The 27,117-nt window shown below is 31.3% G+C and overlaps 4 protein-coding genes and 1 non-coding gene across 5 annotated transcripts; 4 read left to right on the plus strand and 1 right to left on the minus strand.

Annotated features, from left to right (window-relative positions):
- Positions 1-579: 579 nt before the first annotated feature.
- LOC145562806 (remorin-like) lies at positions 580-6,828 on the plus strand. Its single transcript, XM_081623208.1, has 5 exons — positions 580-960; positions 5,602-5,712; positions 5,795-5,882; positions 6,171-6,252; positions 6,342-6,828. Exons 1-5 carry the CDS (start codon positions 750-752, stop codon positions 6,534-6,536), a joined length of 687 nt encoding a protein of 228 aa, XP_081479334.1. The 5' UTR covers positions 580-749; the 3' UTR covers positions 6,537-6,828.
- Positions 6,829-6,862: 34 nt separating this feature from the next.
- LOC145565637 (transcription factor MYB17-like) lies at positions 6,863-9,752 on the minus strand. The gene is made up of 4 exons (XM_081625574.1): positions 9,002-9,752; positions 8,163-8,292; positions 7,130-7,544; positions 6,863-6,922 (listed from the first exon to the last, which is right to left on the minus strand). The coding sequence occupies exons 1-4, from the start codon at positions 9,195-9,197 to the stop codon at positions 6,863-6,865; spliced, it is 801 nt and encodes a 266-aa protein (XP_081481700.1). The 5' UTR covers positions 9,198-9,752.
- TRNAG-GCC (transfer RNA glycine (anticodon GCC)) lies at positions 8,472-8,542 on the plus strand. Its single transcript has one exon. It is a non-coding gene; the product is annotated as a tRNA-Gly (tRNA).
- Positions 9,753-12,966: 3,214 nt separating the features above from the next.
- Positions 12,967-14,641, plus strand: LOC145564431 (25.3 kDa vesicle transport protein SEC22-1-like). Its single transcript, XM_081624735.1, has 5 exons — positions 12,967-13,227; positions 13,320-13,483; positions 13,617-13,760; positions 13,861-13,931; positions 14,324-14,641. Exons 1-5 carry the CDS (start codon positions 13,031-13,033, stop codon positions 14,429-14,431), a joined length of 684 nt encoding a protein of 227 aa, XP_081480861.1. The 5' UTR covers positions 12,967-13,030; the 3' UTR covers positions 14,432-14,641.
- Positions 14,642-21,504: 6,863 nt separating this feature from the next.
- On the plus strand, positions 21,505-26,172 carry LOC145564432 (uncharacterized). Its single transcript, XM_081624736.1, has 3 exons — positions 21,505-21,646; positions 23,514-23,643; positions 25,575-26,172. The coding sequence occupies exons 1-3, from the start codon at positions 21,505-21,507 to the stop codon at positions 26,170-26,172; spliced, it is 870 nt and encodes a 289-aa protein (XP_081480862.1).
- Positions 26,173-27,117: the final 945 nt, after the last annotated feature.

Raw genomic sequence — 27,117 nt, forward strand, 5'->3', positions numbered from 1 at the left:
TAGGCGCAGTCAACATATCCCCCTTTTGTAATTTATAAAGCCAAATTCATAATTTTACATCTCACTTTATTATCAGATTATCATCATTAACAATTCATAAAATATTGAATACTCCCTCCATCCCCTATTGATGGTCACTTTTGCTAAAAAATCACGAGAATTAAGGAGAAATAAAGAAAGTACATTGAAAAAGTAAATTTACATTGGGTATGCAAAAAAGTAGAGAGAGAAAGTAATTAAAGTACATGGAAAAGTAAAATTTACATGGGAAAGTTAAATTTGCACAAATATTTTTGCAAATGTTAGAAAATTTTGGTAAAAAAATAATATTAATGGTACTTGAAAAAAGCAAATGTGACTAACATTTTGAGTCACCAAAAATAACAAAAGTGACCATCAATAGGGGACGGAGGGAGTATTATTTACCAAATACAAGAAAATACTGTAAGATAAAATTAATAATTATAAGAAACGTAAAAAGAGGAGAAAAAGAATGCAAAGTATGAAAAGGCCATTCTGGCTTATTTATTTCTGGGTTTGGTTGATTGCTTACACCAATAAATCATTCAACCTTAGTTTTCATTCCAGCTAATATAACAACTACTGTCAAAAACACCCTAATATAAACTACTGTCTTTATCACAAACTTCTTTCTTATCTTACTTCCTGTTTTTGTTTTGTTGGATTTTTCTTGTAAGAAAGTATAATAATAATAAACTTGGTATTATTATCAATACCAAGTGATAAACATGGCAACAACAGCAGAGGAAACAGCTAAGATGGTGGAGACTCAAACTGTCGCGCCGCCGCCACCGCAAACTCCTCCGCAAGAATCACCTGCGCCGGCCGTGGAGACGCAGGAAACTGTGGTTGTTGCTGAAGAGAAAGCTGTGGAAGAAACTCAACCAGCTCCTCCTGCCACCACTGAGGAAGTTCCTCAAACCCCTGCTTCTGTTCAAAGTTAGTTATAAATATTCCTCTGTTTTTTTTTTTTTTTTTAAATTTAATTTTTATTATCTTTTGGTTTAATTTTTATAATTTTATATTGTTTGTATGGTATTTTGTGCATATTCTAACACTCCAATTTTTATTTATTTTTTTTATTTATTTTTGTTATTTTTGATGGGGTTTTAATTCCTCTGAATTTGTCCATGTGTGAGTTTGGTTTGAGAAGATTAAAGGCAGTTCATGCTGTATTTAGAAATTGTGATATATGTGTTTTTTTCTTTTTTTTTTTTTAAAGGAAAGTTGTTACCTATACTATTATTATGGTTTTTTTTTTATTTTTTATTTTTTATTTTAAATATTATGGTTTTGATTAATGCACAGGATTTCTAATATGATATCAAAGTGATGGTGAGATGATTAAAATGACTAATTGATAAATTAGAGAGAAGTAGAAAATAATTAGAGTAGAATTGCTCGCCTTCTCATTGAAAATAATTGGGAATATATAGAGTTACAAAGATATCAGGAATTAACTAAAATATAAAAGATAAATATAAGGAAATATTCTATCAAATCTCCTAATATACGATAATATCTCAATACCCCCCCCTCAAGTTGGAGCATGGGGATCAAAAATGCCCAACTTGGAGAGAAGATAATCAAATTGTGCTTTCCCAAGTGCCTTTGTAAAAATGTCAGCAAGCTGTGAAGATGTCGAGACATGAGAAGTAGATAGCCATCCCTCAGTAATAGCATCACGAACAAAGTGACAATCGATCTCAATGTGCTTTGTACGTTCATGAAAAACCGGATTCTTTGCATGTGCAGAGCTGCCTCATTATCACAAAATAACTTAATTGCCTTTGGATGTTGCACGCCAAGACTCAATAACAAAGCCTTCACCCATTTTAGCTCTTTAGAACACGAAGACATGGACCTATACTCGGCCTCCGAAGAAGAGAAAGAAACTGTTGGTTGCTTCTTAGTTTTCCATGAAATAGGAGATTTTCCAAGAAAAACTAGCCAACCAGATAAAGAACGTCGAGTAAGAGGACAAGCAGCCCAATCTGAATCACACCAACCCTGCAGAGTTAAATCACAATCAGAGCTTAATAAAATACCCTGTCCAGGAGTCCCTTTCAAGTATCGAACTACCCTCATTGCAGCATCCCAGTGTTCACTACGAGGTTGCTGCATAAACTGAGTCAAAATATGAACTGAATACACCAAGTCAGGGCGTGTGACAGTAAGATAAATCAATCGACCAACAAGCCGTCTATAGGACTCTGGATCAGAAAGAAATTCGCCGGTGGCCAATCCCAATTTGTGATTTTGCTCCATGGGAAAACCACTAGGCTTTGCTCCTAACAAGCCTGTCTCAGAAATAATATCCAGAGTATATTTTCGCTGACACAAGAATAAACCTGCAGAGCTACGAGCCACTTCAATCCCCAAAAAATATTTCAAAGGACCTAGATCCTTCATCTTGAAACAGTCACATAAGTAGGCCTTAAAAACAGTCAATGCAGCGGAATCGTTCCCAGAAATAATCAAATCATCAACATACACTAAAACTGTAATCTGAGTATCACGAGTAGTATGAGTGAATAAAGAATAATTAGAGTAAGATTGTTTGAAACCATACTGTTTTAAGGCTTTGGTGAGTTTAGCAAACCAACATCGAGGTGCTTGCTTCAAACCATAAAGAGACTTTTTCAATCTGCAAACCAAAGAAGGATCCGAACTCTGAAAACCGGGTGGTAATTTCATGTAAACTTCTTCATCCAAGTCACCATGAAGAAACGCATTATGAACGTCCATTTGGTGAATTTCCCAATTCTTGGCGGCCGCAATAGCAAGAACAGTACGAACCGTGGTCATCTTAGCAACCGGAGCAAATGTCTCATCATAATCTACACCTTCTTTCTGATGGTTCCCATATACCACCAAACGAGATTTTAGACGCTCAACTTCACCATTAGCAAGAAACTTGGTTTTATAGACCCATGGACTTCCTAGAGCCTTTTTACCCGGGAGAAGAGGCTCCAAAGTCCAAGTACCATTGTTCTCTAAAGCTCGAATTTCTTCATTCATTGACTTACGCCATCCTTCATATTGCATAGCTTCTTTGAAAGTTGTCGGATCTTTAGTTTGAACAACGGCTGAAATAAACTTCCGATAATTCACAGAAAATTTGTCACAATGTATATAGTGTGCTAAAGGATAAGGAGTACCTGAAGACTGATTGGAAGACGGAGATGGACTATTGGCAAAGACCGAGTGAGTGACAAAATCACGAAGCTTAACTGACCGGTATTTTTCTCGAAAACCGCGACCCATATCAGGCTGCTGTGTGGCTGGAGTGTGCTGCGGTGCCCCAGCAAGCTGCTGCTGCTGTGACGCAGCATGGTGCTGCTGCTGGGCAACCTCGGCAGTGGCAGCTTGCTGCTGTGCTGCAGCCTCGGCAGTAGCAAGCTGCTGTGCTGCAGCCTCGGCAGTAGCAGCTTGTTGCTGCTGTTGAGCAGCCTCGGCAGTGGCTTGCTGCTGCTGTTCATTGTGCTGGGCAGTGGACTCCGCGGCCCCCCTGTGGCCAGCAACATTTTGCCGCAAGGGGGTTGCGGAGTGGGCTGCCTCATTGTATTCATAGGCTTCGACATCCTCAAAAATTTCCGAAAAATCGCTATGAACATCAACCGACATATCATGCATACTCACATCAATATTAATGTCATCCGGACAACCAAACGGAAAAATTTCTTCCACAAATTTGACATCACGAGACACAAAGAACTCTTTAGTTTCAAGATCATATAACCTCCATCCCTTCTTCCCAAACGGATACCCCAAAAATACACACTTTCGACTCCGACTAGCAAACTTATCCCCCTTAGTCTTTTGATTATGAGCAAAACACAAGCATCCAAAGGTACGAATAGCATAAAAGGAAGGGGTTTTATTAAAGAGAATTTCGAATGGGGTTTTGTTTTGAAGAATAGGGGTTGGAGTTCGGTTTATTAAGTGAGCGGCGGCCAAAACACATTCACCCCAAAAATAAATAGGCAATTTTGCTTGAAATCTCAAGGCTCTCCCAACATTAAGAATGTGTTTATGTTTTCGTTCAACTCTCCCATTCTGTTGAGGGGTTCCCACACAAGAAGTTTGGAAAATAATTCCAGTAGCAATAAAAAAATCAATCAAGCAATTAAATTCGGTTCCATTATCACTCTGAACAATTTTAATTGTCTGATTAAATTGCCTTTCAACCATAGCAACAAACGCCATAAATATTTGAAAAACTTCTGTTTTATCAATCAACAAATAAATTCACACAGCTCTTGAATAATCATCAACAATAGTTAAAAAATAACGAGCCCCACACGAAGAAACATGTCGATATGGACCCCATAAATCACAATGCACTTTCTCAAAAATTCTAGATGTTTTATTTTCACTCAAGGGAAATTTGTCTCTAGGATGCTTAGCACGAAAACATACTTCACAACCTTTATTTAAACTACTTTTATTGCTAATGTGCGGAAGTAACTTAACTATTTTCTCCGAAGGATGCCCCATTCTTCTATGCCAAAGCTCCAAATCTGACATTGCTTCAACCACAGACACCCGTTGCACCATATTCGACTTGCCAAAGAAATAATATAGTCCATCTCGCCTAATTCCCGTTCCAATCAGCTGCTTCAGTCGGTCCTGTATGGCACACATATATGAGTTAAATTGAACAACAACATTTAATTGATCACTGAGTTGTGTAACGGAAAGTAAATTGCAATTCAGATGTGGCACAAAAAGGACTCCAGAGATAGTTATTTGATCGGATAATTTGACCGATCCTTCCAAAGTAGCAAAAACACTTTCACCATTCGGCAATCCAACGGGACATTCAATATAACGAGTGTCAAATAACCAAGATTTATTGCCGGTAACATGATGAGTAGCTCCGGTATCTATAATCCAACAAGTATCATCAAATTGACGATATGGATGATTTTCATGAATTTTTACATTACCCACAATTATAGGTAAAGGGGACGAAGGTGGTGTCTCACCACCGGCCATGGTTGTGATTTTGAAGGGAAAAAAAAAAAAAAATTAACCTGCTCTTGATACCATGATAAATTAGAGAGAAGTAGAAAATAATTAGAGTAGAATTGCTCCCCTTCTCATTGAAAATAATTGGGAATATATAGAGTTACAAAGATATCAGGAATTAACTAAAATATAAAAGATAAATATAAGGAAATATTCTATCAAATCTCCTAATATACGATAATATCTCAATACTAACTTAAAAACAGGTTTTTATGTAAGTTCACTCGGATGAGTATACTCCTTTACGGCTTTATCATCCGAGTGAGCTTACATAAAGGAATTTAATAGTCTAATCGGCCTTTTTTTTTTTTTTTTTTAATTTGCGTAAAATATATCCTAGGGGGGGAGAAGAGATGGGTATTTGCTGAATTATAAGTTTGTACAATTGTACTTAGTGACACTAACAAGCAGTGTGCATACAATTGATACAAATGAAACCAAAAAGTGATTTTTTATCATTCAATTACTATGTTATTAACTTTTAATATGATATACTCATAATTGACTTTTAGTAAATAATTTGATTTTAATGTGTTTGTTGGACAGAGGTTACAGAATCATCTGAGGATAAGCCTAAGGAAGAGACGCCTTCTGATGAGAAGCCTGCAGAGGAGAAGTCTTCAGAGGAAAAGCCTTTAGAGGGCTCAACTGGTAGAGGTAATATTTTCATTCATCTTATTGTAGATGAGTTCAGTAATTGTTACCGCGATTTTACATGTATTTTGATTGTTGCATTCAGATGCTCAGCTTTCAAGAGTTCAAACCGAGAAGAGGAACTCACTGATCAAAGCATGGGAAGAAAGTGAGAAGTGCAAAGTCGAAAACAAGTAAGAATACGTTCAGTCATGTCATCATTCCATTGTTTTGTCTTGAAGTTGCAGAGGGACTGACTGAATTACTGAAACACAATGTTTCGAATAGAGATTTGAGTGAACCAGTCCTCAGAATGTTTCTCTAGAGCTGATCTTGCACATATTTTACATGTTACAAATCTAGTATAGTTTGAACCATATTCTAGATTTAAGCCTTTGTTGTCTGAATAATGCATATAAATATAAACGATGCTCTTTGATGGAAAACATGGGACATTTTTTCTTACTAAATAAAATGAGCAGGGCACAAAAGAAAATTGCTGATGTAGAGGCATGGGAGAACAGCAGAAAAGCAACTGCTGAGGCTGAGTTAAAAAAGATGGAGGTATAGTAGTGCCATTGATGTTGTTTCTTTGAGTATATTGTGCTGCGCGATAGAAGGCTCTTTTGCTGATGAGGATTTCATGAGTGCAGGAAAAGTTGGAAAAGAAGAAGGCAGAATACGCGGAAAAAATGAAGAACAAAGTGGCAATGATTCACAAGGAAGCAGAGGAAAAGAAGGCGACAATTGAAGCCAAACGTGCTGAGGATATTGTCAAAACAGAAGAGTTGGCTGCTAAATATCGCACCACAGGAAAGCCCCCCAAGAAAATTCTTGGTTTGTTCTGAGAAGAATTATGTGAATATATTATATCAAGGGACAAGTGAATCAAACAAGCAATTAGATTGTGAAAAAAGGGTGAAAAGGAAAGAACAAAAAAGGTCTTAATTTATTTTTATATGTACAAGTGTTGCATGGTTTATTTATTTAATTAGCAGGTGTATAGTTTGGGCAGACTTATGAAAATTTGTTACATGTTTGTTTTCGTATGTGGATATGATTTGTGATATGTACATAAGGTGTGTATTGGACCACAAATGTGTCTTATATCGTTTAGATTTTCCTGTTTTCTGTTACAAATTTGCAGATTTTCTTGAACATCTAATATGTGATATCAGTAAGGATTTACGGCTCTTGGATAGGCATTACACACTAACTGCTTAAGAAGCGCGATCTACATATACAAAATGATCTTATGTTAACTTTCAAGTTAACCAGCACTGAATGAAGTTCTACTACACAAAGATCAGATCACTGTCTATCTCTAATCCTAGCTACTAACTTTAAAATCCCTGACAAAATTTGGCAAGATCGTATATCATGCGATTCATGCCTATTAGTAAAAGTTCAGTGCAGGCACTAATCAGTTCTAATCACTTACTGGAGAATCCAGCAACATGTTCATTGCTGTATCTGAAGAAGAATCACCTAAATCATCAGACCCTGAGTACGTCCCCTGCTGCTGCTCTTTCTTCACGCTTACAGGCTGCCAAACTTGGCCTGTCATACCTGAACAGGTCTCAATCTTCCGAAAGGACTCTCCGACTTCAGAGTTCCACAGAGAGAGGAAGGAATCAGAGTTGTATGTAGGGTATCCTAAGGGGAAGCAGAGGGACTCGTATGTTAACCGAGCCTCGGTCTCCACTCTGATACTCTCCCATTGTGCCATGTGCCTGGTTATATGTGTAGTTGTTGGGAACATGTTGGTGGTTGTGTATTTCTTAAAGTGGGTGTTCCAATGATTCTTTACATCATTGTCTGTTCTTCCTGGCAGTTTTGCTGCTATTGCAGCCCACCTGCAAATATGGCATGAATACTAATTAATTCTCTTAAACACTGTTTAAACAACCTAGGAGTTGATAGCCTAAATGTATCTTGTTTCCTTGCAAATCGAAGTTGTGAGTGTTAGAAAATAACTATGGGAATGAAGAATTAGGGGCGTGTTTACACTGTTGTTAAAGCAATTTTAACGCCCATTATGATTTCTATGGGTTTAATTAATATGCTTCCAGGATTTTCATAGCTTCCTTAATTATTTGTAGGAACCTACAGGTTGCACACTCGCCTGATCAGGTTAAGCTCATCCGAAATACACTGATTGAGTGCAATTAGATTTGCGCGCCCGATTGGGCAAATTTAACTTATAAAAGTCCTGCTAGATGCGCGCCCAATTGGGCTATGCTTGTCTGATCGGGCTATCGGGCGATCAAACAATAATCCATTATAAAATATGTTGCGCGCTTGATCGGGCTAACAAAGCCTAACCGGGCTAACTTAGCCCTATTAGGCCTAAGGTCAAAGTCTTTGACTTCTGTTAAAAATCTGTTGTTGCTTCAAATATTCAAACTTGGGCATGAAGTTGCATTTAATATGAAATGGAGATAGTATATGACATTTGAACAACGATAAGATACCTATTGCCAAGAAGACCATGAAGTTGTATAAGAACCTTGTTTTCGTAGTCGGAGAAAGGTTCTCGTTTTATCTCAGGATTAAGATAGTTTGCCCATCGAAGACGACAACTCTTTCCACATCGATCTATGCCTATACATATAAACAATGTTACACTTAAATATAACGCATATCATATAATATTACATGAATGAAAATCTATTTAATCTCACCTTTATCCAAATAAGAAAACTTAAAACAACTGTAGTATAGTTATGAAACTAATTTTATAGTCGTACAAATTACTATTACTGAGCTGTTAGTAACAAGAAGCACCAGTGGTCTAGTGGTAGAATAGTACCCTGCCACGGTACAGACCCGGGTTCAATTCCCGGCTGGTGCATAATTTTTTCCAAGACGATCATCTTACTTTAAAATATAATGCACTTTTTAATTTTTATAATGCTCTTACCAATAATGAAAGTGTTAAATAATTGTTGATGAATTTATTGTCACCAAATTAGGAGAAAAAATTAATCAAAATTAAAATTGTTATTAATTTTTTTTTTCCTTTTTGAAGAATGCTGTTACTAATTTTTTTTCTTTTTTGAAGAATGTTGTTACTATTATTTCACGTTGAATAAGACATGTTTTTTAATAGAATAGCTCAATCAAACAATGGAATAGAAAAATCCAAGGATTATATGAAAAAATTTCATCCAACAGTTCGATAGAAATTACATTTCCACCATCTGTAAATGATGTTCTTATTTTGACTATTTTTGTAAGACAATCGCCATTAAATCAAGAATAACCTTTACAGATGGTGGAAATATTGTTTTTCTATCGAAAAAATACTAACCTGCAAGCTTAGGGAGAGAGTCCCAGTCACAAGGACGACCATTGTTGTTGCGAATAAAATCAATAAGCTTTTGATCTTCTTCAGGAGACCAACACCTTTTATTATTGAACATATTTTCATTATATTTCTTCTTTTTCTTATATTTTTTACAGCTTATTGTAGATGAGTTTTTTGTGATTTTTTTTATAATTGCCATAATAATGTTTTTCAAAGGGGTACATTTGTTGATGAGTTTACAAAAAAAAAAGGAACCTCTTATTTATAGCATTAAAAAGGTTGAGTAAACTATACACTATAAAAAAAAATAAAGAACAAAAAAAAAAAAAAAAAAAATAAAAAAATAAAAAAATTTACATAATTACATCAATGAGTGATAAGACTTTTCGAGGGAGGATGATGATGAATCCGAATGTCTTAAGTTTTAAGTGCAACATCCAGGTTTCTGAACATTAGTACATACTGACATACATAGTGTATGTCATTTAATTACCATTTGCAACTATATTAAGTAATTTTCTTTTTTTCTTTTTCTTGTTTTTTAAATTGGAAAATTTGGTAAATTAATATGTCGGTTGTTTATGAGTAATGAAAAATCATATAGACAAAATCATTCAATCGTGAGAGTTTATTTATTATAAACTTATTATGTGCGTGCACTCGTGCAGTGGCGCGGAATCAGGAATTTATAATTGGAGGACGACAAATAAACATCGTATAGTTTGACCAAAAAAAAAAAAAAAAAAATCCAAAAACCTTGAACCCATAGAAAGTTTAACTGCTCAATAATAGTTCAATAACCATATTAGATCGTAATTTGAAAGCAATCTCATTGAAAACTTGAAGGAACACATCTTTCTCATTTAAAATTTGTATTTCTCATTCTTGTAACACATGAATTGTCGATTTGTTGATGATTGGTTGTTTTTTTGGGTTAGGCTTGTTTGAATTAGGTGAATCATTTGACATGTCCTAACCGAATTGAAAACTATAATTTTATTTTTATTTTTTTTCACAAGGAAAACTATAAATTAATAATAGTTCAATTGTCATATCCTACAATCAAAATTATTAAAAAATTTAACATCTTTAACAAGTTAACAACCCTAACATTGGAATTTAAACAATTAACCAGTTAAAAAATTGGTTTTAACAATTATAATTACGGAATTCAAACAATTCAAAATTGAGTTTTAAATAATTAACAAAAAAAAAAGGATTTAAACAACGAAACTCAATTTTACACTTCTTATCTTTGTCAATCACATTTATTATGTTTTTCTTTCTCTTTTTTTTTCTTCTAAATAAAAATAATATTTTTTTTTTTTTAAAAAAAAAAGGGGGGGGGGGGGGGGGGGGGAGTTGTCCCCTGTTGTACCCTCTCCCCCCGCCTCTATGTACATGTAAGTATGTAACTGTGATATAGAGTATATTCTTAGTTAATCACCAATCTATTACGAATGACAGACGATGTATATATTTACAAGAGGTGTTGAGAACATTTATGGTTCATCAAGTTATTTTATTGAATTTGCATAACATAAACATATATACATGAAATTAGAATTCGAAATTTCACTATGACTCAATTCTTCTGACTTATTTTCAGTTCAATCCTATTTAACTTTTTTCTTAAAAAAAGAAAAAAAAAAAAAAAAAAAAAAAAAAAAAAAAGATATTGATGATGTTAATAATATGGCCTGGAGTGCCCCAAACTGTCAAATCAGACCCTTTTAAGCTTTTATAGTTTCATTGATTCGTTATAAATTTTGAAATCAAATTTCATCAACGCCAACCACTCAATATAATTCATGCTTTTTTTATACGCTAAATACTCGTAATTAAATATCCTATACTTGTATAAATGGAGAACAGTACTAAGGACATCCGAGCTAGGTACACCTAAATTATGTAATCTTGCAGGGATGCTTAAATTGCATTTAAAATTATCGCTCGCATTAATTTGTTAAATTTAAGAACATGTACTTTCTTCTATTTTTTATTATGAGAAAAATTCCAAAAATATATAGTAGACCACTTTTTTTTTTTTTTTTTTTTTTTTTTTTTTTTTGAAATAATATAGTAGACCACTTACATATTAAATAGGCGAACAAAGGAATTAATGTCTTTTTAAGTCTTAGTCTTTTGTGTTTGACAAAGAGAGCGTGTGTCAGAGTTTTTGTGGACTAACTTCAGTTACTTGTAGTCTTGTTCGAGTAGTAAGATTTTGTTTTAGGTGAGATTTAATAATTACTATAAATAATATGACAAAATAATTATCTGAATTTTTCTGCATGTATGAATTTAGTGACTGTCCTGAAAGTATGAAATTATCTAGACTTACGTGATTTTTTCAGGACTATTTTCAGCTTTATTTATTAGATATGAACTACCTCAGCTCGATCATTCTCTCTATCCCCCTTGTTTTTATATTGTTGTAAAAGAATTCTAGAGAATGAAAGACTTAAAAGACATTAACCCTATTAATTAGATATGTACTACCTCTTTATCATATTTTGCTTAGGTAGTGCATGTTGCACTTATACTAATCTTTCGTATACTAATCATAATTAAGAAGTATCGAGGATGTATAGAACATAATACTCTACCTAAAAAAAAAGGAACATATTACTCTCTCTATCTCCGATCCTTTTGTTTACCTCAATTTTATTTTTGATTTATCCTTTTGGTATGCTTCATATCTTGGTATAGGTACTTCGTATGTCTTGTGACGATGAATGTTATAAAAAATCATTTCTTTATTTTCCCATTTACTATATTTAGCCCTATTACGGAGTTATTTTTTCCTTATCTATTCCACTACTTAGTCGACAATTAGTAACATAAAATTAACAAAATTCAAATATTTCAAAAGGGAAACTTTGGCTACTAATATATAGTTAATTATCAATATTTAAATTATAAAACAAATTGATATTTTAAAATAATATATCAAGACGATTGTAATAAGTAACAATATAGTTATGCTTTATATTAAATAGAAATAACAAAAATTGATTAAAGTGATTATTAGGTGAATAATGCAAAAGTTAAATATAGCATTTATTTTGTATAAAAGTACTCCGTAGTAGTTTTTTCTACTTCGTATGATTTACTCCAATGTGACACATTATTAATAATTGTAAGAAATTAATTGTGCTACTCTACTATGCCTAGGACTCTAGATGTATCTTCAATGCATGAATAGTAAAGTTGAATTTTCAAACCTTTGTAAATTTAAATTTTTGTCCAATTAGCTTTCTTAAGAAAGAAATCCCAATGTATTCTATATTTTTAACATACTTTTAAAAATATATATACTCCAAAAAAATTGTAGATATTGCATCTATCTTTATTTCTGTATCTAGAAAATGATGTGGAGTAACGGAGTAAGTTAAGTATTTGTTATTTTCACATACATTTTTCACAAATTTATAAATCAATCAAAGTATAATAATACCAAATTATCATTATTTTAAAACATTCATTATATTGATAAAATTAGACTAGGATAACTAAATTTAGATGAAAAGAATTATGGAGTATCATTCATCTTTCTCTTTTTTTTCTTCATGCTCAAGAAAGCTCAAACATCAAGTTGTTGCTTTTTGAAAAGTGAGTGGATTCACTCATTATCACTGTGAGTTAAAAAAGGACAATGTTCATAAAAAGGAATAAAATCACCACCTTCATAATGTAACATTTGGACAAATTAAGTTATTAAGTAAAAGAAATGCTAAAAGCATAAAAGTGAGGCAAACTTCATACACGCAAGGCAAAGGCTAAAAACACAATATTGAATCAAGGACAAGTATATTGTTATAATTTAATCATCTTCTTAGCTTGAAAAAAAAATAAAATTGGCATAGCATAGTATTAATTCATAAGGAATTACTTGATCTCCAAGTTATCTTACCTTTATAAAGACCCTTCTTCATTCCATTTTCCCCTAGTACGCTCTAATTATCTTTAGTTTGTAATCTCAAAATTAAAGCAATCTTTAATTAAAGCATAATCACAAAACAAAATTAAATGGTTAAGCTAACAATAATTGGAAGAATTAGAGATGGCATGCCAATGTCACAAGGTCTAAGGTATGCTAATGAAGATTACAACAACATACCATACTACAAGCAACAAGCTGAATTCATTCTCAAAGAAATCTCAAGAGGTTCTTTAGCACCTAATCCAAAGATGACTATTCGCCTCGATCATCAACATTCTTTCAAGTATAATATCCCTAGCGAGTGCCCCTCTAAGTTTTGATTTAATTTACGTAAATTTGTATTGCTAACATGGTTTTTCTAATGATCATTATAAGTTGTTTGGTAGCTTGTGGTGTTTGCTTCATCACATTGTGTGATTCTTCATATCCAAGAACACTAGCCTTTCATTACCTTGAGGATTTGAGACAAGAGTTAGAGAAATTTCAAAGCGATCAACTTATGGATCAAATTACTAGACCATATAGTTTTGTCAAGTTTGGTAAGCATTTCTTACTCGTATCGTTAATATTGTTTTCCTCTTTTGTTTGTTAATTTGATTATCTTGAAGATGTTTATAGCGCGAAATCCTATGAATTTTTTTTTATTTTTTTAACTTGTGTGATTATATGTAGACAGTGTGATGATCAACATTAGGAAACAATATGTTGACACAAGAACACAAGCTAATCTAAAGAAGTTGAACGCTAATCGCGGACAAGAGTTGAGTATATCAATAGAAACCATGTCTGCAGTTATAGAAAATAGAAAGCAATTAGGTAAATTAAAAATGCTCTTTCTCCAATTATTTAGCTCATATTTTCAATGAATTTTGTGAAAAGCTAAACTAAATTGTTTTCATTGCTGTTAAATTACTAGATTATATGGAAAGAGTTGTGATGGCTGCTCCTCAAATTGTTTCACCAATATGGGGTTCTCGGCGTCTTGAGGTACACAATATTAAATTAGAAAGAACGATTTTGTAGAGCTGATCAATGGGCAGGGCGGGGCGGATTCATGCCGGGCCAAGGTTTAAAAAATATGTCCAGTTATCGGGTCGGGTCAGGCCATACTTCGGGCTGGAAAATGTGTGTCCAAACTGGACGGGCCAAACTTCAGATCGGGGCAAAAACAAACAATTAAAATTGCATAAAATAGATTTTCCAAGCCCGCCCAATTTTTAAAAAAAAAATCAGGCAGGCCGGGCCCGACCCAATTTCAGGCAGGAAAAAAGTTGACCAAAGCCCGCCCAAAATAGGGCCGGGCTCAACTTGATCACCGTTACGATTTTGAAGATTAGAAATGATACAAAAGTAAGCTTACAATTCATCATGTGCAACAGATTATCGCGTTGAAATGGACACCAATTGGCATTTCAATTAGTGTTGTGGTCGTTCTTCTGCTGTGGGCGTCTTTGATCATGGCAGATTATGTTGTCTTGTGCTCGTGACACAACGTTGCAGACATTCTCCAATTGCATGAATATATATGTGCTATCTCAATAAGTGGAAAAGCTGTTGTAAAGTCTTGAAACAGAGGAGTGCTTTCCCTAATGACAAAAAATTTGAATGAACCAAGATAATTTCTCTTTATCTTATGCAGTGAGTTAACTTCAAAGTAGATAAAGAATAACAATAAGACTGTTTATGCAATACAAAGAAATTTCATTATGTGGCACATTATTTGTTATAAAGAACATACACTATTTTTCTTAATTGGTTTAAGAATCAAGATATACTTCCTTTCCTCTTAAGTCTAAATGGGTCAATTTGTCGAGAACATTGTATTGTGATCATTATTCAGGTCACTAATCTGCTTGGGCCTCCTTGATCATGACTTGGTTTCCATGTTCCAACCGCCCAAAGTAATATCTTTATTGATTTTAGGTTTGATTAGTTGATTACCCACAAATAAAAAATAGTGCAAATCAATTACATGTGGTTGATAGTAGTAATATTATTTGTGATTTGGTAAAAACACTCTTTTGTTCTTCAAAGTTAATCTAAGGTTTAAAAGCATATATACATAGTCATTTTAAATTATGATGTTGTAGACGTGTAAGATTTGTTGTATTTTACAATATGTACCAATTGAAAATTTAAGACATCTAATGGTTGTGGATTTGTAATATTGACAATTCTAAACCCAAGTGTGTATCCAAAAATAAGGATTCCAAAATAAATAGTATATTGACAATTTTAAGCCCAAGTGTGTATCCATAAATAAGGATTTCAAAATAAATAGTATGTGTGCATCTCAAGTTTTAACTTAATAGTTTATAGTTAGTTATTTCAAGATTTGTACATATCATTATTTTCCCATAATTTTAAAAACATTATTGACTTGACTTTATGCCTCCTTCTCTAAGTTCCCACATCTCAAGTTCTCAACAACAACATTTTTTTCCTTTCTCTAAACAATTGTATTTAGGATTTTTTGGTAAGTGGTAAAAATTGGATTCAACTAAGGAATAATTCGACCACATTTGAATTGATTAAAAAAGACTTGAACCTAAACTTTCCGTCTAATAAACTTCAATCTGCATATCTAAACATATTTTTTTTTATGTTTCTTTTGATGTTTGGAGAGCCATAATGTTGAGTAATGAAATCGATTTTAAATCCCCTATAATTGAAAAGGGGGTTCAAATTACTTGAGCTATCTTACATTCTTACTACCAATCTCACACTCTCAACTATTTGTTATCTACTTAAAATAAAAACACGTTTTTAGTTATACATCGGTTGTTAGCATCCTATGGTATGTCATCACACGTTTTTTAGTTATACATGGGTTGTTAGCCTCTTAGGTCATTTTAATTAATGGGTCCCAAAGTTCGAGCCGCCAATGAAAAAAAACAGGTACTTGAAAATTAACAATTTCATACGTACCATTGTCTTTATGATCAAGTATTCAAGTACAGTATATAATACATTACCAATATACAAGTACACATTTTCCAAGTCTTGCTATTGGTCAATATATCTAAATTAATGGGTGTTAGTAGTAGTTTAATACGATATTTGGTCACAATATTTTTGTCGGATCTTTTTGGATCAGTATCTCACCAAATAAATATATATAAAGTCTGGTATACGTATATGAATATGATATGTAGATACGACGGTATAATACAAATGCATGCATGGAATGAGATACGTATGTACAACTATTAAAGAATTTCTCCAATTTTTCTCATTGGTTATTATTTCAAGTTGTCTCATCATTGTTGATATTAATTTTCTAAAGATATTTCCACCGTTGCTCTATTTTACATTGCATATTTGCTTGCATTATTCAGCTACGTATAGCGTATACATTATTCATCAATTCACATAGTATTCTTTGACTATAATTTGTGATTTTACACATAAGGAAGAACATTAATCATGTAAAATCTTACAAGATCAACTTATTTTGATATATAATTTTAAAATATATTTTTTTTTTTGTTTTATTTTAGGTTTTTTTTTGTTTTACTAGTGGATAATTGAAGATATTCGTAGGTAAAGTTATACTAAGTATACTAGGTTAGCATCCGTGCTGATGCACGGGTTTAACAATAATTTATCTTTGGATTTTTGTAAATTTTGTTTTCATATTTTTTTGAGTTCATAATTCACCTTAACTATGCTAACAACTCCTATAAAGACTCCAACAACCTAATATCAATATAAATTACCAAAATAATAGGTACATATTTTAAATTAATTACCAAAATAATAGTTATTACCTATTTAAAATTAATTAGCATTTTGTTTAAAAAAAAAAAAAAGCATTTGAGCGGGAAATATTTTCATGAGATAACGCCACGTGTACAACTTTCAAAAAAAGATGACAGCAGCGGTTGCTACTTTAGTATTAGTTATAGATTGTGAAGCGTGAAACTCGGATCTAAATGGTACATTAAAAAATAATTTGGTAGAAGAATAATTAACACTTAGACAAAACTAATGACACATTTCATGTGAACATATATAGTATGTCATCATTCAAAGCTCACTAAGAATATATTTTAAGTTAATTTCCTTAATTGTGAATGTTTTTTTTTTTTTTACAAGAAAAAAAGGGATTTCACTAATAAAATATAGCCAAACGACACTTAAATATAATTCCTAAAAAATCAAGAATTCCAACATAAGTACACACCTTAAAACTAACTATATCGTTGATTTGATTAACAATCACCTTAATAAAAAACTTCATCTGAAACCATACAATCTGTGAGTTCGCACTAATTCGGCTTGAAATCCACTGATGCGTAGTCGTCTGAGTGAAAATACTCACGTCGTCCTCCGGATTCTTGTAGAGATTATGAAACCCTAGATCTTCAATTTTCACAAAATAAACACAAAAAGAAAATAAACTCAAGAGAAAAATCATCATCACAAGGATAAGATCTATTTATTAAAAGCAATTGAAAGGTTTTTGGGGCTTACCACCGGTAAAAATACCAGTGGAAGTCCCTACAAAGATTCACAACTGAGACCGAGAGGAAAAGAGATGGTAGAGATGGAGAGAAAAGGGAGAAGACAGAAGGAAAATCTTCAAAGAAATTGAAAAAACCTAGCAATGGAGGCTAGGAAAACCCTCCCAGGGAAAAAATCCTAGAGGTAATAAAAAAAAACCCTCCCAAGGAGAAAACCTAGAGGGAACCTTAATTGTGAATGGTTAGAGGAAAGCATCTATACCATTAAAACTCATATAATTGAGTCATTGATCATTGAAGGTTGAATTATTAATTTTAATTAATAGCTTTGTATAGAGAACAAAAATAACTTAGCTGATTCTTCATGAAAGTTATTGATAACAAACGAACAAATGAGTTAATATTTTCCCACCAAACGAAAAGCTTTGATTAATTTGGTAATAATTAATGAAAAGGTGTTAAAAGATAGTATAATTCACACATGATACATATATATATTATTACATACCGAACCTTCTGAAGATCTAATTAGATCTTCACTTTTTTTAACAATCTTCTTGTATCATTGCTAGGCTTTACTTAATGAAGTTTAATTTCTAAGCATATTTATTAGTCAGTGACAAGCATAGAACTGATATGAGCTACTATGCAAAGCTAAGGTACTAGTTACTCGGAGCGACATATTCTAAACACATACGGAGTACTACATAAAATTATAATTTGTAACCATGTTAAGATGGATTGCACTCATTATTTGTCAAGATTAGTCGTCATTTGTACTGTTTCTTTATTATTACATTCTTACTTTACATTTGTTGTCTGGTTAAGATTGTCAAATCACATCTCTAAACATTAATATACAAAATACTTAACTGCACGTGAAAATTTTGCAAAAATAATAAAACATTTTTATGAGAAATTGAAAATAGACTCCACACCGAATTCATCATCAAGATCTCTCGTAATAATATATTTTTCTTATATAGAGTATATATATAAGTAACCAAATACAATTAGTGTCACAAGCAAAAAGAAGCAAGGTATAGTATCAAATTATCAATACTTATAACAATAATTATTTGTCCTTTCAAAATTAAAAAATGAAAAAAAAATACGGAGTAATTATTTGTAATATTATATAAGTAAATGCCAAATTGAAAAACCAGGATTTTTGTATAAAGTAGTGGCTTGTTGTACCCGTCAAAAACACTACAGTGGCTTGTAGAACTAAAAAAAATTAATTCAATCAATTTATAAATTATCTTCTTAATTATAAGAAATTTTTATTTGCCGACAATTATGTACGGAATATTATTTTATGTGCACAAAGTATAACAGATTACTGTTGCATTAACAGTAACATCAATCAGTCAAATACTCATCAAGATGTATTCGGTATTCCAAATGGTACGGTTCAACAAAATGGCACGACGAAATAACAATGTTGTTTCGATAAATATATACTAGTATATTTTTCATCTTGCTTTTGTTGATTTGTTACGATGTGTTTTTTTCTAATTATTATTAACTTTGTTTGAAGAATGTGTTTTTCTAACAATACTAAGCTACTTAATTAGCTAACTTTTGTTTCAAAAAAAGTGATTTAAAGTTAGAAAATCGACTCCTCTATAATTATATAAGAGTATAAGATAAGCTAATAAAAATGTTTTATAATATTTCTATGAATATAGCTATGTTACATAAATATATGAAGTGAAAGAATATATATTGAGAATAATCGAGAATTAATTACACCAATTTATCTTGTCAAAAAAAATAAAAAAATAAAAAAATAAAAAAAAACACCAATTGATGTATATCTTTGTACTGACTTGCAAAGTGGTATGTGCACCTTTCGCAATAAATATGCTGGTTAAAATAAATACATACGTACAACTTTACTTGGCAAATAAAAAAAGTCTAATTTATGAAAAAACAATGAGCAAGAAGCAAAGTAAACGTCTTATCAACCAATTAACCGAGCAGGAACTAGAGTACATTTATAAAACTTGCGTTTACCAGTTACAGGTAAACGCTTAATCCTTATAAAATTTACCTAACATAAACAAGAAAACAAAGTGAGCAAATTTAATGAACTGTCTTTATTCTATTGAGTTAACAACTTAACAATTCATACGTTAACTACCTACGCTTATTAAAGTCCAACCTTGTTAGTTATTATGAAAAGTTTCTTTTTAAAAAAATAAATAAATATATAAACATTTTACTACGTTTCTACTTGCACAAACTCAACAAAGAGAGCAATCATATTAAACTTCAACCTTAATTGTTAGTTTAAAAAATTTTAATTTATTTATTTTAATTTATACTATATTTTATGACACAACTTGCACTACTAACTCAACAAATTAAATAAAGTAAATATTTTCTTTATTTTTTATTAGATGCATTACTTTTTATAAATAACACTTTTAATTTAGATGCATTATTTTTCCTTGTACTTAACAAATTCTCTCTATCTCCCTCAACCCCTGTCGTATAGACTTTCTTTACTCTCTCCGTCACTCTATACTCCAAAAATTGTCTAATCTACTATTACAAAAGTGATGCATGTAAAAAAAAAAAAAAAAAAAAGGAGGAAACATGTCCTATTCTTAATAAATTCTCTCTATCTCCTTCAGCCTTGTTCTTTTAAGTTATTCTGCTCTGCTCTGCTTTACCCAGAAACTCAAAAGAACAGGGCCGAAATATTATAAACTTCAAACTTGTTAGTTATTAAGAATATTTATTTTTTATTACTACTTGCACAAACTCAGCATTTAACCATTCAACTTCATGGACATTTTCAGTGAAATTGTAATCTACTTATTGGTGGCAGAAGATTCTTTACAATCATCAAACATGTATGATTAGTTTTGTAAGATTCAAAGTTCATTTTTTTTTTGTGCTAAAATTCAAATCAAAATGCATATATGATAATAATTTAATAAATTATTATGATAGGCTTGTTTTTGTGTGGCAATCCAAGAACCACCATGACTAAATCTCATTTTTAGATCTTAACCACCATCATGTATATAGTTATTAATAAGGGAAAAATCAAAGTCTACAACAACCCTATTAGTTAATTAATTAAAAGCTACTTCATCTAAGAAGTACGGAGTAGTATTCTAAATAATTTGCATGCACGAATCACATCATATATTTATTTATATGCGTTACATTGAGAGTTTGATACCACTACAACTCATTTACTTGAATTTTAACATTGCACCATCATATGGTAAAATATTGAAATGAATATGTAACTATGTGTAAGTTGCTCTACATTAGATCAAGATGAGTACTGAGCTGAGGAAAGACAAATACAAACTTTAAGCTTGGAAATAACTCCTTTCATCATTAATCATAAATTACGTATAGGGTGTAATATATCTTAAGCATGATTTCTTTTCTTTTACATATACTTCACACGTATATAGGCTGCTTTATATACTTTTAACATGGTATTTATGAACGTACATTATAACAATCAAGTTGCCCTTAACCATGTAACTAATGTCATCGATCTCTAAATAAAAAAAAAAAAAAAAAAAAAAAAGTAATTCTTTATATGTCACCCATTGTAAAGAATATACTTAAAAAGTCATCCATCAATATATAGGTCACCACATTTAATTTATAAATTGCACAAAACTTTTTGAAATAGTTGAGTGAACACACTACTTATGCACTAATTTGTCTCTAGAAATGGTATAGTAGAAAATATTGACAAGTCTTTATCATTGTCTTTTTATGTATAGTATATATTTTATTGAAGTAAAGTACTAATAAGGCAAAATAAAAATTGAATTAAAAAAAGAAACATGACAACTAATTTAAGCTTTAAATAGGAAAGTAAGGTCAATACATTGCTCACACATACACAACATAACATCATCTTTATTTCTCTTCCTTCTCTTATTGTCCTCTTAAACACTTTGATCATCTTAATAATAAAGCTCTCACTTAATCTAAGTTTCCTAAAATAAATTTCATTACTCTTTTAATTTTCTTCAAATTTGGAGTAAATTATTGTTTCTATTATAAATATTAGGGTTATTTAATTAATTAGGCACCTTACTAAAAATATAATGGGTTACAAATCATTGAATAAAACAAAACCAAAAATAAAGCATAGGAAAGGTTTATGGTCACCTGAAGAAGATGATAGGCTGAGAAACTACATTCTTCATCATGGCCATGGATGTTGGAGCAATGTTCCCATTAATGCTGGTAACCCTTTTTCTTTTCATTTATTTTTAAAAATATATATAATTGTCGGTAAATGAAATATTATTTGACTTTTAGCTAAATACTATTATTGTTATTATAATTCACAACTAATGTATCGTACGTACTATTATAAAATTATAATTTAGATGGTATGATTTTTATTTTATTTTATTTATTTAATTATTATTATTTGTTTTTTTTTATAGATTTTCTGTTCTCCATTTTCTGTATGAAATAAATGGCCTTCACCTTATTTGAGCTTTGATTATTGAGCTTGTCAAGTGTCAAAATGTGTTATTGTATATTCTTGATTATAAATTGAGAAAAAAAAAAAAAAGATAATTAACATGGCCTGGATCTCTAATAGACTAATACTTTGTTGAAATGTTGATGATAAATAAAAGTATATATAAGGAGCAACATATCAATTATAGGTAGTTTCTAAATATCAATTTTTTTCTTAGCACTATAAATAAATTCATCAAAAATGTTCAAGCTTAAATGCATGCATTGGAATTTAATTTGTTCATATATACTTATTGATTACCAACTAATAAGGGCATCTTAATCATGTGAATAAAATTATAAGCTAAGCATAATATAATTAAGTGTTCATAAAAGGCTAGTTAAAGGGTAGTTCTAGCTTTGCTTTATTAAGTCTTTGAATCATTAAAAGTATTTTGGTGTTTAATAAATTAAAGTAGTTAATTTCTTGATCATTGAAAAAAAAGAAGAAGAAGATGATCAAGAAGAAGCCGAATCAAAGCTACATTATGAGTAATGTTTTTTTTTTTTTCTTTTTTTTTTTTTGTGAACATGAGAGCATGCATGTTTAAACATTTCTATTCTTTGAGAAATACGAGAGCTTTAATCATAGCCTTATACAAATTTAATTAAATTACTCTGTATTACTTAAGAACATCTAGCTAGCTTTGTCCATCGATAGATTGTTTACAATAAGCTGTAAGCATCCCAATCATATGAAAGTACTACTCGTAGTAAGAGTTTTAGGGTTTACATCATGCATGAAATATAGGGTAATACTTTTTGAATGTCCCCCCCCCCCCCCCCCCCCCCAAAAAAAAAAAAAAAAAAAAAAAAAAAAAAAAAAAAAAAAAAACTTACACTGTATCAGTTTATATGAAGTAGTTATAATTTATAATATGTAACTAACATTTACCAAAAGTATATGTGATACATTATTTCTTCGTGTTATATGTGGTTGATTTTTTTATAATACTACGTTTTAGTATGATGGAAGCTAGCAAGAGAATAAAAACAACCCAAGTAAATGCGTAATACTTCGTTCATAGAGTAAACTACCACTTTATACAAAGATATTTGGCCATATATAGTCTTAATTATGAAAGGCTAGGATCATATCGGAGCATGTAGAGATTATGAAAAACCTATTTAGATCCGATATGAACACATAATTAATGAATACCTTTGATGATTCGTACAAAAAATGTTTGAAGCAAAAAGTTATGTTTTACTCGGTATGTTATTTTGTAAATGAATCTTGGAAATGGTCTTTATATTAAGGGCATAAAAAAGGACAATTAAAGAAATATTTGCTTTGGCCAAAATAGGACATTGTATGTAGAATTAGTATGCATGATAGGAGCTTGAGTCAAAAACAACAAGAATTTAAAAAGTGCAAGCAAAAGCTAGTGACAAAGACATCTATAATTTTAATAAAAGTAGAAAATTAAGTAGTCCAATTGCTTTTTAAGTTGACTTTCTATTGAGAATAATCACCTCATCATTCTTTGTCTTTAGATTTGTTTAATATGTACGGATTAATCACTGTGCTCTTACATTGGCCCCTATAATTTAGATATTTACTAGCCAATTAATTTTTCAGGACTGCAAAGAAATGGAAAGAGTTGCAGATTAAGATGGATTAATTACTTAAGACCAGGGCTTAAGAGAGGTACTTTGAGCCCCCAAGAAGAGGAAACTATTCTAGCCCTTCATTTTGCTTTTGGAAATAAGTAAGTTTTAATTATTCAATTGCGATTTATTTGATTAATTTTGATAGGATGATTATCTAAAGCAAAAACTTATACAATATAGGGTTAATCACCTCAAAAATGTGTAAAAGAAGTCGTCAACTTTGCAAAGGAGTGACTTGTATAGTTGTATGGTGTGATTAAAGATAGTGTATATATTTACCACCTATTCGTATTCATTTCCTTAGTTTAGAAATTAAAAAAAAAAAAAAAAGTTGTGAAAGTTATTTTTTAAAAAATGTGAAAAAATTGTAAAAACACCTATTCCGTACTTTTTTAATTTTCTTTTTACACATTATAAGATGTGACTTTATATTAATCAATCACTCCTGGCTTGCATTTGAAAAAAATAAAATAAAATCCTAATAATATAGCAAGACCCCGTGCATTTAATTAATAATATTTTTTTTGTTATATCAAAGTATTGTACAAATGCAATAAAATTTTGGTGAAATCGATCAGACCAAACCAGTCCACATCAAGTCTTTATAAAAATAAAGTATTTTATGATCATGTGAAGAGAAAATAGCCTAAATCGCATCACTTCTCTTTCGCCCTCTTTTTAATCCGTAAGTAATTTGGTTTTTGGGTAAGAAAAGAGCTAAGCTAGTACGTGAGTCTCATTGGATACTTCTATATCGGGCATAGTTTTACCAGTAAATTGTCAATTCTATCATTAAAGTTGCTTCATCTTGGCAATCTCCTCCTAGCTTAAGTTACTCTTGGCATCAATCCATTGTTAAACATGCAGACAAAAACTACCACTATATATATAATGGAATAATCTAATGATTAATTACATTAGGCACAACATTAATTAGGTTGTCACTCATCTAATCTAAACTTTAACTTAATTAGAACTATACTTTTATGTTATACAAAATAATCATCAAGCAATATATAGTAATCTTAGCCAGGAAATAGCAAAACATTGTCTAGGAAAATTATGTCTAATAGCGTGAATATTTTCATTTAAAGGTATGTACGTTTTCTTTAAATATGCATGAAATGAATTAACTTTGTTCTCATTATTTTCGTCTAAGCTAATCAACCAAGGTGTACCTACCGCTTTTTTTTTTTTTGAAAAAACTTGTTCCTATAACTGTATAACGCTATAATCATCAATAGGGGTGTCCATAATTCGGATTAAAACCGAAATCCAATCCAATCCAAACCGAATTATCAATTCGGATCGGATCCGAACTTTAAATCGGATCGGATCGGATTGAGATTTTTTGAAAATTCGGATTTTCGGATTGGATTGGATTGACCCTAATCGAATCCAAACTAAACCGAACACCGAAATTTTGAATTAAGCAAATATTTTACGGATTGTTGTGTTTTACAATTAGGCTTTAAACATTTAGCCCAATGGCTTCTCTAAATTTGCTGATAGTTGCTACTACTGCCTTAAGCCTTATATAGCTGAAAGTTGCTGCTTATATGCTAACGTTATTGATATTTAGTGCATGTAGCTTAGTAATTATTGTAATGGAAATGATGTTTCCTTTTAGTTGTACTACAATTTATGTTAATCAGATTATTTTTAGAATTGTATTGGACAAAATATTATTTTTATAATTGCATTTATATTTCCGTATTAGTATATTTATTAAAGAAGATAATTAACGTATTTTAATTCGGATTTTCGGATCGGATCCATATAACCGAATTTTAATTCGGATTGGATCGGATTGGATTGAAAAAGTAATTCGGATCGGATCGGATTGAAAAATGAAAAACCGAATTATATTTCGGATCGGATTGGATATGGCCTTAATCCAAACCGAAAACCGAACGGACACCCCTAATCATCAACTTTAAACTTTTTATAGGAAGAGTACGTAACGTGACGATTTAGACCTTTAACGTGTTACATATTTTGTATAACAATTCTTTTTTTTTGTTAACAGATGGTCTCAAATAGCACAACATTTGCCTGGGAGGACTGATAATGAGATCAAGAATTTTTGGCACTCATATCTCAAGAAGAAGGTACCAAGAAGAGAAAAAAATGAACCTATATCAAAAACCCAATTAGCTAGCTCAACCCTTCAAGAGTCACCCGTAAACTCGAACGCCACGACTTCAAGTTCCGATCAAGGATCTACAATGAATAATGTTACTCAACTAACTAGCAACATCAATCAAAGTGCCTTACCAAGAATATTCTTTGCTGAATGGTTTAACTTGGATAGTACTTTAAACAATAATATTGGACATTATAACGTCCAAGTTAATCAATTTCCTAGCTACAATAATTATTCCAAGGATATTGGTCATGTTGCATGTAATTTGGATTTGGAGGATGGTCGTACGCAAAGATTTACGTACAACGAAGGATCATGTAGCAATGATGAATTGTACTCGTATAATGAAGCAGAAAATGTTGTGTTTGATTCACAGTTCAAAATTGGAGATCAGAATTCAGAGAATGTGCTGAGTGATTTTTTATATGGAAGTGAAATTCCAAATAATTATTTTGTGGGAAATAATTTAATGTATATTTAAGGGGCTTTAGATTATAATTTTATATTTAAGAGAGTGTATAATATGTGTTTGTATATTATATTTATACATATGGCTTGCTTTTATTTTGATCTTTGGGTTAAATGAAAACTGCATAGCTATGGAGTGATGAGAATGTATTAAGACTTTTAAGAGTTATAATATATTTTATGTCGGTTCACAAAAGTGATCTTATAATGACAAGACGGTCTTACACAAATGTTTCTCATGTCCTAATAGTTTGTTTTGGTTTTTGTATCCTCCTTTTATCAACCACATGGCTAAAATGAGTTGTATTCAACTTAATTGTAACAACTTTAGTCATTAATGATTATAACGAGAACAATAAGTAATATTGCAAGTGAAAGAAAGGATTTGAGAGAGGAAAAACTAGGTTGGGAGCTAAGTTTGGATCTATATGAGCGAATGAGATTGAGAAAAAAAAAAAAAAAAGATTCTATAAAAGAGAAAGAGAGCGAATGAGATTGAATAAAACGAACAATATAACAACTCACCTCAAGATCAGTCGGTCGCAACAAATAATATCGGTGCAACTCGGGTAATAGTTTAAAGTCTTTAAACTAAATGGCTTGCTTGTTAGCATGGGTCACTGCCATCTAATCAAACACTGAGCAAATCATTTGGAGGGTTAATCATCCTTAAAATATAGAAAAGCAGCCACTTTATCCACCAGAATTTGCTGGCTTGTGTGAGAATATACGGACCAACCAAAGAAGAGACCTTCATCTTGCTAAAGATGATTAATATTGATTGGTTTAATATTTGGAACAACTTTACCTGCTCAATTAATAAGGTATTAGTACATTTCTTCTTTAATTATCTTATCTTTGCCATTTTAATCATTGACTTCTAATCATAAAGCAATGCACGCCAAAGTTGATGAGATACATATATACTATAGTACTTTGTCCTGATCATATTATTGTT

This window comes from Chenopodium album, chromosome 10, assembly GCF_948465745.1.
Source record: "Chenopodium album chromosome 10, dcCheAlbu1.1, whole genome shotgun sequence".
In the NCBI taxonomy this organism is placed as follows: Eukaryota; Viridiplantae; Streptophyta; class Magnoliopsida; order Caryophyllales; family Amaranthaceae; genus Chenopodium; species Chenopodium album.